Below are 12878 nucleotides of genomic sequence, written 5' to 3' on the forward strand. Positions count from 1 at the left end.
ATTAGTATTTCCCATTGCTATTAATAGTAGTGGAAAAAAAGGGCACAGTATAAACAGTACGAGACTAATAATTTTAGAAACACACGTTAAAAAATGCTATTTTCTCCATACTTTTTACATCTGCAGGTTACAAACTTTTCACAAAAGATGAAAGAAAGCCAATATTTCAAAGACAAATTTAAGAAAATAAAAGATTACCTCACAGACACTCTTTTGAAATTGCAATGCTTTACAATTTTCCGGGTTTGGGATATCAGGGTAGAAGGTTTCTTTAATCCTTTAAATAAAGAATAATTAAATATATTTAATAAGTAAAAAGTATGAATCATATAACAAATAAGTCATAAGGCTTATTTATTTTTCGTGATGCTGGAAAATGAACCCAGGGCTTTGTATACACTAGGCAAGAGCTCTACTACTGAGCTTCATCTCCAGCTCTGTATTTTATTTTTGATACAGGGTCACACTAAGTTGCTGAGGCCAGCCTCAAACTTGTGATCCTCTTGCATTAGTCCCCCAAGTAGCTGGGATTACAAGCATGTGCTGCCACACCTGGCTTGGCTTATTTTGACATTTCATATCAATATTTTAATGAAAACCTGAGATAAAAACATGTGATCATTCACTACAGTTTTCTATACCAGGTTCCAAATTGAAAAGTATAAATAATAATTTTATTCCTAGAACTATAGTATCTTATCATGAAAATGGAAAGCAAATTATTAAAATGGTGACTGTGCCATTATATCCAAAGTAAAATACAGACATTGTCCATACAACCATAATTTTCAGACTGCAAACTGGCTTAAGCAGGATCGATCACTTGGGGAACAGGTCTGCACAGGTCTCTCCTGCTCACCACAGGACTATGCAGGCACAACTATGGTGCTGCATTACTGCTTTACCATGGTGCTTAACAACAGGAGCAGGCAGGTAAAACCATGTGTCCCAAGTACGTCAACTGTCATGCCAAGAAAGAGAAAGCCTATTAGTTGTGGGTAAAAACTGAATGCAAAAAAAAGAAAAAAGAGAGAGAGATTTGCTCAGTGTCATATTAGATTTTAGAGTTAAAGCAATTAACAAGAACTTTATTGAAATTCCTGCAAGAAAAAGAACTGTTAATGTGAGTCTGAAATGTTCTAACTTCTAACCATCCTTCTTACTTTGTCTCTTTTTTATTTTTTAGTGTTACAATAACTATTTTTAAAATGTGATTTTTGGTAACAAGAATATGGCTATCAAAATTGGGCTACAGTTCTATAACTATAATTATTTTGATTTAGAAGCCAGAATTGCTAGAATACATTCTCTTCTTCGTCAGAACTGATAATTGTTTTAGAAAGTGAGGACTTTTCTCTGTATGAATGCAGCTTACAGCCATCTGACCCACACCCAGGACAGCTCCTGCCAGTTAACCAAGTATGTGCCATATCTCCTCTGAGCCTCTGCCCACCTCACCCCTCCTCACCTCAGCTCTCGTCAGTTCACTCACAATTTCAGGATTCGTAGAAGCCATTCTCTTTGTCTGGAATGTTCTTTTCACCTCCCAGACTCTCCTGGGAGCAGTCTCCCTGTGGCTCCCTGTTCCCCCCCTTCCTAGTACCCACCCACACTTTGCAAGCACATGGTCACTGAACACTCGTGGCTCACTGTCCCTTTTCCTCATTACGGGAGAGCTCTGTAAGGACCAGGTCTGTTTTGCTCATCACTATCTCCCCCTTCACATGGAAGGGGAGCCATGCCTGGTGCACAAAGGAGTGAGGGACCACGATGACCAGATTTTCTAAATAGGTTACCAGGACAAGTGAGACCTTAATCATTAAATCTCATTTTATCCTGAAGATGCCTGTTGTAATACTTATGTCTGATATATATTTGTGTACATATATGTATATATTTGTGTGTACATATATATGTACATATATATTTTAATTTATTCTAGCACAATTGCCATTACCTTAAATTATAAGTAAGAATAGGGGAAAATTTATACTTTTACTCTATTAACTTTAAAACTTTTAAATAGAATGTCATGTTCTTGCTTATTAATTAAAGTCCACATTAAATCTGACTAAACAAAATATACACTACTACTAACTCATACAACTATAAAGATGTACTTATTTTGTAATACAAATGAATAATCAATCCCCGAAAAACAAAACAGAGTAAAAGCAGGTGCCATTACCATTCTCGTTTCCGATAGCAAAGGATGCTTGTTACTACACCAACAAGGACAGCCACTGCCACAGGGATGAGAATGGCAATAATCAATCCCACAGCTGAAAGAGAATGTTGCAAACAATAAAAATCACCATTTTAGCATCAAGTGTACAATAAACTTGATTAGAAGATACTTATGTTAGAATTATTTGAAAAGAAAAAAAAACTTAATGGCTCCAGGGACTCTGAAAAACTATTAAAAATATCACCTTTAAATCTTCCAAGTATTATTATAATTTTTAATTCTTTGGAACAGAACTTCTCAATCCTGACACTACTAAGATGGGGGCCAGGTATTCCTGTGGTTGGAGGGGGATGTGGTGAGGACTGTCCTGGGTACTGCAGGAAGCTTTATCACACCCCTCCCACCGCAAGTCTCCAATCAGAAACCTCGCAGACACTAAGAAGTGCCTCCTCCAGGGCAAAGTCTCCCCCTGCTGAGAAGCACCGCTTTGGTGAACCACAGCCTCCTCACAGCTCTTCACTTAAGAGCTGAACATGAACTCTAATCCTCTTCTCAGAGGTAGAGCCTAAGCCTACGGTATATGATGTACAAACATTTTTAAAGCTTATTATTTCACTTAGATGTATTAAAAATTACAGACAGTTAAATTTAAACAGGTTGACAATTATACAAATTCAATATGAACTCGGACTTTTAGACTTTGGATGTATCCCTAATTCATTAATTTCTTAGGTACCCATTTGGAAATAGCTTCAAATAACTGACAGGAATAAATGAGAGGTTATCCTATAACCTTTTATCCTAGTGTAAAAATGCAATAAAAAGTAAAATTATTTTTTAAAAGGAGAGAAAAGAATTTTTTTCAGACTAAAAATTGCTAGAAACACTATGCACTGAAGCATGGAAGACATTTCAAGGTCAGTACTTGACTTACAATTTTCCTTTGTCACCACAAACATGCTCTTCTCTGGGCCCATGCCACCATCTGTATAGGCTCGCAACACCAGATGATAACTTGTTTTACCCTGAAGATCAGCAATTCTCAGTGTCTTCTGGGATATGTCAGTAATATTCTTAACCTTTATGTCGGAACGACCTGTTTTTAAAATGAAGAACATTCTAACTCATCTCTACACGATCTTTAATACATGATTATACATGCCAGTCACACCAGTCACTCTTTAAGTGAATCTGCCTGCTGGCTACCCCCAGCCAAGGATCAGGAGCCAGCTCGAGCCACATTCGAATTCCACCTCTGCCAGTCAGGACTGTGTTCAAACTACTCTGAATTTGAGGGTCTCTGACTCTGAAAACAGAACATCACGACTTGCTCACAGGACTGTGTAAAGTTTCAAACACACCCTTTAGAACAATGGCTGGTGTACGTCTGGCAATCAATACAAGTCACTTCCTGTCCATTACTAAGACTATGAAAACCACACAACCCAAACCCACCGGGGCTGATGCTGCCTGTGAGTCAGAAGCAGAGGCTGGACAGGGAAGGAGTGCAAATCAATTGAGATGACTTCAAACCACTTTGAAAAAAGATCCGTGTTATGGGAATTTTAAAATAAGAGACTAGGAGGAAGTCTTTGTATTATTTCAAAAGAAGTTTGAATAACTGTTTAAACTTATTCTATTTTTAAAAATAGCATCCAAAATAATGCAAGATGATAGTTTAAAAAATTAAATAGTAAATGGCTAACAACAAAATGTGTCAGTTCCCTACTGACCCCTTCCCTCACCACCTATAACCATTTCAAAATGTTTGGGTTTCTTTTACCTTCATATTTTAAAATAACCTTAGATTGCTAGCTTTTAAATTTTAGACAATATCACATCCAAAAAGACAGATGAAGATTTAGCTCTTTTCAACTACTGCTATCTCCCCAACCATATCATTCATACAGAAACTTTGCAACATTTGGTGATTTCAATGTTGATATTATTATGATCTCATGAATATGTGTTACTGCTAAAAATAAAAAAGCGTTTGGTACAAAGTTCCATTTCTGTTTTCTTACTTTCTTACTGCCTTTCTCCCCTCAATTTGTTTGATTTTCTACGTACCAATTCCTAATTCTTCCCATGTACGCCAATGAATACTCAATACAATTTTCTACGTGGTCTAACAAAATTCTAGTTTCACATCTCCCCTGCCACCTCCCTGGCTCCTGCTCTAGACTTGAAGACTTCTGGGCTTCCCTGTCCTTCTCTCCTCTACAGCTTCCTGGGACTCCCCACTCTTCCCAATGCAATACACTCTTTTAGCAGTTTCCTGAGTGAGGTAGCATGGGGGAAGTACACACTTGCAGCATTTCTTGTCCAGAAATGTCCCCAATCTACTCCCATATTGGTGGGAAGACTGGCAGAGTAGACAGCTATGATTGAAAATGATTTTCACTCAATATTTTGAGGACACCACTGTGGAATCTCATAGTATCTGTGTGTGGGAACTCTGGAGTCTTAGCCCTGGTCCCTTATAAGGAACCCAATTTTCTCTGATTGTTTTTAGGACTGCATTAGGCACCTGAGGTTCACTACAATATACCTTGGCATACATCTATTCCTAGCTATCTTCCTATGTACTTGTTATACCCTTTTATTTGTGTATAAGCCCAGTCCTGCAGTTCTGGGACACTTCCTTCAATCAACTTTCCATTCATCTCAGATTTGGCCTATTTGCTTCCAACACCTGGTCCTGCAGGGTCAAGTGCATTGCTTCTCCATGATAGTGGCCCACTAATTTAAATTTAGATTTAGCATCCTCTGCTCATCTAATTCATCTGCCTGTGCCCACCCCAACATTTCTGAATCCTCCTTTTGGCTGTTGTCTCGCCATCTGCATTCTCTTGTTCCTTCTGGCTTTGTGACTTCTATTCTCTAACTCAAGTGACAACCCACCATGTCTACCTGGAAATCCAGATGCTAGTTTCAACTTGGTCAAGTATAAAATTTATAAGCATTTGAGGAAAATTATATTCAGCTCTGGATATTTGTAGAATCTCCTAGTTAGGGTTTCCTTGTCCATGGGCACCCTGAAGGGTCAGGAATCGCAGAAGTCAGCAACCTGGGAGGGCGCACATTACTGCAGCAGCTCTCGGAAATGACTCCGACAATGGCCAGTCAGCATCCTGGGGCAGCACTGCTGTTCTCTACTTGTCAGACAGGCTTTAAATAATTAAAAGGGTTTCCTTCTGAGGAGAGGTCCTAATGGAAGTAAAAGCTCTCAGACTGAGAAGACGATCCTCTTGTGCTGTGCATCGGTGGATAAGAAACGGCTGCCTCCCGATAGAAATACAGCTCAGGAAAAAGCCAGCAATCTGTACAAACATTTCAGTACTTATAAATTTGAGAACTCTTGCTGGACACTTGCCAACTGACCAGGACTGATGGTACTTTTTAAAACTGAAAGGCTACTCACAACTCCACTCAAACCAATTTTAAGTTTCTTAGCACATTATGGCTGGGCTAAGGATGAGGCTGACCATGCTGATGGCTCCCTGTCAGATTACAGTGGGGCTCTGAAGCCTCTGGATTCCTGGGTTTTTCTCTTAAGTAAGTTTCATAAGATGCTATGTTATGGATCATGCAAGGCTAATAAACTCTCTGTCCTTATGGGACTTTTAACAGACTTCAGAGTAAATGACCTAAATGATTTCTAAAAGACCACACATGCCATTTATGCATATTAAAGTCTTGAAACTCTCATAGCCATAAAATGACTTCATTTTCATTTCCCTATTTTTCAGACAGTTTTGATAAACCAAAGTAGCTCTCTCTTCCCATTTCTTTTCTTTCCTTTGTGGGTAATGGCAACTTCTGATAAACACTACAGTCATGCTAGGGATTTACTTACCTGATTCCACACTCCCCCTCTTAGACGTGTCTCTTTCTCCTTTCTCAAAGTAAAATAAATACCCTCTTAAAAAGCCTCTAAGCTCTTCCACAGGAATATCTTCCCATTTTACTAATATGGAATCTGCAGATGTATCTTCAACTGTAAAATTTGGTGCAACAATTGGAGCTGTAAAAAAAAAAAAAAAAAAAACAACAACGAAGTCAGTTGCTGAAGGAAAGTTTGCCAATATGGAGTAAGACTGTAATAGTTCATGAGATTTCTGGCCTCAAAACCAGCTAAACTTGGAAATTAGAACTGTGTTTTCTATTTAACCATAAACCTTCAGTGACAGTAACACAAAATTTATCTACTAGGTTTATAGGAACTAAGGTAGAACTTATAATGCAACTTCTGCACAAAACACATACCTAGGGAAACAATTTGTACAAAATATTTAAGTGAATACTCAAATATAATTAAATTTTATTTTCCTTCTTCATTGATAGTCCTGGATAGTTAACAGTTTTTAAACTTATATAAATGGAAATAAAATATTTTTGACATCCAAGCTAACATTTAATTTTCTCAATGACAATAATAAAATTGTGAAATATAAACATTAAAAAACAAGTAACCAAATAAATAATTTTGAATTTACCATAAGAATTATTTTTCCTTTCTTGAATACCTTAATTCAATCTGTTTTTGGAATTCAATCTCATCTGAGTTGTAATTTTTCATGTTACCTGAACTCTAAAAAAATCCTTACCCACTTACCCAATTCTTCTATGTATCCAGTTATAGAACGTAATAATTGATATCCTTGATTTCTGCACCCATACAGGAAAAAATTGTATCTTATACCAGGTCGAAACTGATCTATAGAATGAACAGATTAGTGAAGTATCATAAATACACACATACAATTACCAGGAATATCTATTTTAGATATAGAACATAGAACCTAAGACTCATTCCAGGATCATGTCAGTAACCCACTCAAGGTGCTCATCCTTCCATAAATCCCTCCTTTCCCTACATGATGTTATTTCTGGGTTGAAGACGACCAGTGCTCCAAGAAGTAGAATCTATGAGCTCCACTCTACCTTGAAGCTTTGGTGTTAAACGGAACCAGGCCTGTTCCTCTTTGCAACACTGTCGTTAAGTGTCCCCAGGTGAGTTAACTCCACACACATACAGGGAGGTATCTCAATTTCAACCCTAAAATCACATTTAAAATGCTGCCTGGATCCCAATGCAATGTGCATAATGTGAGCAGCATGAAAGTGACAAAACAAAGTCCCTGGTGGGAGAAGGTGGTAGTGGTGGGAAGACACAGAACAGGGTAACCATAATAAAGTGTGTTGCTCTGTACTGTAGATACTATGCTGTGTGACCTTAAGTGAGAGACCAAAGGAGTCCAGGATCAGAAAAAGCCACTGAAGTGATGTTTGAACAGAGTCTTGAGGAACAATTAGGGCTCATTAGGGAAGACAGTGCTTGGGGAGAAATGGTAGAGTAAGAATTGCATTCAATGTTCGGGACACAATTATTCTAACATACTTAATAAGTTAATTCTTTAATCATGTGCTCACAGAACACCAGTGGTCTACAGACTCAAAAGTGAGATGATCAACCTCTAAAACCATACAGCTGACAGTGAGAACCCTGAAGCCACAGAATGCACTCCCAGGAGAAAAGTGACCTGCACACCACTTGCTCTCATGTGCACTGCCAACATTCGAGGGACAGCCAGGGGAGGGGATGGCCAGGGAGCATCACTGGTGACAAGCTACGTGCTCCATATCCCCAGGGAAAGTACCACACTGCTCACCAGCCACTCAGGCGTGACCATGAGGAAGGGACTCCAGTTCCAAAGGACAAGGCAGGTTAAGCCTGTGGTCACCAATATTTACTGAGTGGGGGTTAAACTGTCCCCCTGATGTCCTACGGAGGCTGGGCAGGGGGACCAACCTCCAAAGACACTGTCTGCTATTTGGGTTGTTTTCAATTTTTCATAATTACAAATACTGTGGTAGAGAACACTGTTAGATACAAATGAGTTGTTCTCTAATTATTTCTTAGAATAAATTCCAAGACAAGTAATTACTAGATCACAGAGTTAGAATCCTCTCACATCCATCCATATCGCCACAAACCACATTCCAGTAGAGCTAAACCAGTTCCCATCTTCCCACTGGTAAAAGGAAAATGCTGGCTGCACTGGCCCTGGTCTCCTGTATTGCTTCTGTATTGAAAAATATTTTTAAGAACTTTGAGAGACACTAATTCATCTTACCAGATTCTATTATGGTCTCAGTGCTGTTTGAAGGAATCTTTTTCCAGTCCATAAGGCAGGGATCTGACCGAGATGAGTTACACCATTTAATAACATAGTCACAAGTCATATTGGGGTCATGATGCCAGGTGAGGAGAATCTTCTTTCCTATTCCAACAGCCTGCTCTACTTTGAGATCATCTTCAACAAAGAATGATATTTTACTGGCATTAAAAACAAGATTGTAAAGCATACCTCATGAAAATAAACTTCAGTGTACACAAGATTACAAAACAGTGCTCACGCTAGATAAATGTTAAGCATAAAGATTAGAAGTGATGCTTCATTCTATTTATTTAACATTTACAGCACTTACCTGTACACAAAGATTAGTATTGCAGCTGGAAAAGGTTAAAAAGCACCAACAATTAAGCAGGGATGTATTGGGGTGGGAAGACCCAGAGTCAGAAGAAGGGGGCTGATGGGGATGAGCACTGGAGGGGAAGCGCCGTGGCCACTCAAGATGAGGAAGAGAGGCAGGAGGCTGGTAAAGGACACCAGGGGGCACCCCCATTCTAATCAACCTCTCTGAATGCAATGTGATTCCCAGAGAGCAGCCCCAGCACAGTATGCAGAACGGACCCATCATGAAAAGAGTGGGTGGCCAAGCCCCTCGTCCTCCTTTCCAGGAAGCTTTGATCCCAGAGCTGGGCTGAGGGCACTCTGGCTGACCAGGAGCAGGGTGGGGAGGAGGAATGTACTGGTGTGGTGAAGATGTGGAAGGGACAGTGGCTGGGCAGTGGGCCAGCCTCCACAGCGACCCCTGGAAGACTGAGGCATGCATGGCAGAGGCAGGGACCCAAGGGATAGCACTAGGGGCCCTGTGGGTGCCCTGGTTTAGACTTCTGCCAAATCTGTGCCTAGATGAGGGATGGGACAGGGGGGTGCAGGGCAATGTAATCGAAGGGAGAGGGAAGTTTCCCACAGTAACAGGAGAAAAAAAGTGATTTCTGAACTGATTTAAGGATTTAGTGGGGGGAAAAAAAAACACAAAGAAAATCTTCGAACGTATTTACATTCATAAAGGAGCCACTGCTGAACATAAGGCAACAAACTGGCTTAGAATATAGACGGCTTTGGACAGACACCAGGTTTTTGGCCCAGTGTGATTCAAAGGCACAACTGAACCTGCCCTGAGGTGGCTGAGTCTGGAAGGGGCCCTTGGGAGCAATGGGGGCTCAGGGGCTGTGGCATTCTCTGGGGGCTGATGACCAGACCAGTTAGCCCTGTGAACTCTCTTTCTAAAGACACATGGAACAGGTAGGATTAGAGCTTCTGAGTTACGGGACAACACAGCTGTGGCCTCTGGTGGTAAGGGTGAGACAAAAGATCAAAATCAGCAGGTTATCTTCTCAGGCAGGTTCACAGAGCTCCCCTGTGGGGGCGGCGAGGCAGTAGCCAGCCTGTCCTGACCTAACCTCCTGGTATATGCCACACCACTCCCTGAGACCCTCTGCAGCCCGTCCTGTTAGCTCAGGCCAGCTCAGTTTTATGTCTCTGAAATGTGCTGTGCTTTCCCTAGTCCTTCCTCCTTCCTCCTACCGGCTAAGAAAGGAGCCAGTGTTGGAACGACACTGGGCGGACCCTGACTGGACCCTGCTGTCCTTCCTCTAGGAGTGGGTACTAGAAAAAGGTGCTCCCACATGGGGCAGCACAGCAGAAGGGGGACAGAAAATCAGTTGGAAGAGGTTCACTGGAAAAAGAGGTGGAATGGTAATTTAAAACCGTGACTCAAAAAGCTGTCCAGGTAGAAGCTAAGGAGGAGTACAGTAAAATTTAAAGGAAGACACTTATAATTTTTAAATTTCACTACAGTTGTTGGTTTTTTTTTTTTTTTTTTGTCTTTCCCCAAAGCCTGTATTAAAGATCTAATTTAGACTTTAGGAAGACTTTCTTATCAACAAAATTACCAATTAAAACGAATATTCTTCTTCTGCCTGATAGTTTGTAAAACAGCCTGGCTGACAGAATAGGCTCCTGTCATCTTGGAGAGAGATTTGAAAACAGTGTTTGAATACAAAGTTAAAATTATTTCTTAATGAGAGTACTATCTATAACCATAATTCTTAACATTATGTGATAAAGTGGAAACTGTAATAATTTTATAAGTGTACAATGCTTCAAGTCAATACTAATGACTGCTCTCAATGAATATTAGACATTAATCTGCTTGTTCCTCCATACATGATATATGTGTGTGTGTGTATATATATTATATCAGCAAAGCAAAGCAGCAAAGCATATGAGAAGACTATTGACATTACATAGGAGCAAGTAACATAAACATTTTTTACTTTATTTTCCTGTTTACCAAGTTGTCTTAAGTACTTACCATTTGGGATTTCCATACTAGGGATTTTAGAAGGTGGAGATGAACCAACTGAATTTTTTGCCACCACACTGATGATGTAGTCATTTTTATCAAGTTGTATTTCTGCTTTGTGTTGAGGATCAGGGATCTCAGAAAGGGATTGTGTTTCTTCATTTGATGAACATGATACATTATAGGAAAGTATTTTTCCATTAGCTTCATTAATGGGTAAAGGCTAAGAAAACAGAAAAATAAATTGTTAGTAAATACTTGCAAAAAGCAGCTGCAATGAGGCAAGGTCGTCAAGTCTAAAGTGGATGATGTGATCACATAACAGAGTCACATTAGAAAAGACAAAGTGGTCACGACCATGAAACAGGTTTCCAGTCCACTAAGAGCCGGCTATATCAGAAAAAGTGATACTGAAGCAAAAGCCATCCATCCCTACTCTAAGTATTACAAGCTCCCAGAAATTCAAAAATTGAGTAAATACAAAACTGTATTTATCTTCACAATTTCAGAAGGAAAATTTTAAAGTGTCAGAGGCATTGTTCTATAAAAAACATTAAAAATTGTGGTATTATGCACTGTTTTCTCATTTTAAACTAGTTCATGTTCACTACAGAAAACTGGAAAATACATAAAAAATGCAAAGAAAAAAATCTCCTACATTCCCACCTTTTGGATACTCTTGTATTTTAATCTCTCTTTTAAGGTATTTTTCTAGGTGTAGAGTTTTATTTATTGTTATTTTTTTAATTAATGACCCCAGCATGACTTGTGATGATGTTATTAAATGGTGTAACTTATCTTAATTTCAAGTCTGCCATATGAACTGAAAAGAAGTTCCCTTAAATATGATTCTAATCATACTACACAATTTTATACTTTTTTCATTTTTCTTGTCTATATTAATAATTACACACATTTTAATGGCTTTATATTTCATGTAACATTTTCACCAGAATATCTGAATATTTCTTAAACAAATGGAATTTAAGTTGTTCCCACTTTTTCACAAATAACATTTTATTGAATGTCTTTGTACCATATTTTTTTCCTTTTTCATATTTCATTAATTCTTCAACATGGATTCCCAAAAGTTGACTTAAAAAAGAAATGAACTTCAAACTTCACTTCAACTGTTCAAACTGCTTCTGAAACAACTGCACAAATTTATATGGCACTGTTTGGGATCCACTGCTCATAAAACAAAAATGTAACCCACACTTGGGACTCTATGGTTTATGGCTATAAGTTTCTGACTAAAACAAAGGAGAAATTCTTAGGTTCTTTACAGACCTCATAAAATGAGAGTCAAGAGAGCTCAGAACGGAGACAGAGGATCCTCAATACAAGGATCCTGGTGAATTAGGAGTGAATGAGGAGCCCGGGAGTCTCAGGAGCCAGGTTAGATCTCAGCAATGCTGCCAACTTAGCCAATCTTGGAAGTCTTGGCCCCTTGACAGCCAAAGTATCATATGCAAGTTACACATGCGAGCATAATAAGGCTATTTAAATTAGATATTTACCTTCCAGTAGATTATTAGGTTTTTTCCATCAGAACTCCATTCTCTCCAAGTATCTGGTCCCTTTGAAGGAACTAGGAAGAAGATTTAAAATTTAGTATTTGAAGAGGCCTTGTGTACATCAGTGGATGATATAACTGAGGCGGTGGTGCTTGCATTTCTTTGTAAGATATTTGGAAATTTCAATATAATGTGAGGCAGTTCAGTAGCATCTACTTAGAAAAAGAAACAGAAGACCTAAATTCTCAACTTCTATAAAACACAAGGCCTCGGAGGTTCAAATCACCCTTAAGGTTGTCTGTGAGTGGTCCCTGGGTGCCTCTCTCACATCTTCCCATCTCCCCCAAATCATAAGCAGTCACAAGCCTCTTCATTAACTTACTGGCTTCTGTGGTCAAATGTTTTTTCTCATTGCTCCATTTGCTCCATTTCCAGAAAGTTTCAGCAGAACAACGAATCCGAAAGGTATATATAGTATATGGATTTAATTTGTCCACAGCAACCAGATAACTTGAATTTTCTACTCCTTTGATTGTGACATTCCGCTTTTTGAAAACAAATAAACAGGTACATGTATATGCCATGTGTGTATGAATGCATCTATGTACTCATATACACAGATTTTTTTGTAAGAAACCTCCTATATTTATAACCTATATTGACTCAAAAAG

The 12878-nt window shown here is 39.0% G+C and overlaps 1 protein-coding gene across 3 annotated transcripts in view; it reads right to left on the minus strand.

Annotated features, from left to right (window-relative positions):
- The window catches only part of Lifr (LIF receptor subunit alpha), a 73910-nt gene that overhangs the window by 7274 nt on the left and 53758 nt on the right, over positions 1–12878 (minus strand). For all 3 annotated transcript variants that reach the window (XM_077109489.1, XM_076857393.2, XM_076857394.2), the window contains 9 exons: positions 12590–12752; positions 12211–12281; positions 10700–10913; positions 8329–8508; positions 6807–6908; positions 6048–6215; positions 3123–3284; positions 2189–2282; positions 199–277 (listed from right to left, as the gene is read on the minus strand). In XM_077109489.1, coding sequence (XP_076965604.1) covers positions 199–277; positions 2189–2282; positions 3123–3284; positions 6048–6215; positions 6807–6908; positions 8329–8508; positions 10700–10913; positions 12211–12281; positions 12590–12752 — 1233 coding nt within the window. The remainder of the gene's footprint in view (positions 1–198; positions 278–2188; positions 2283–3122; positions 3285–6047; positions 6216–6806; positions 6909–8328; positions 8509–10699; positions 10914–12210; positions 12282–12589; positions 12753–12878) is intronic.

Source organism: Callospermophilus lateralis, chromosome 5, assembly GCF_048772815.1.
Source record: "Callospermophilus lateralis isolate mCalLat2 chromosome 5, mCalLat2.hap1, whole genome shotgun sequence".
Classification (NCBI taxonomy): domain Eukaryota; kingdom Metazoa; phylum Chordata; class Mammalia; order Rodentia; family Sciuridae; genus Callospermophilus; species Callospermophilus lateralis.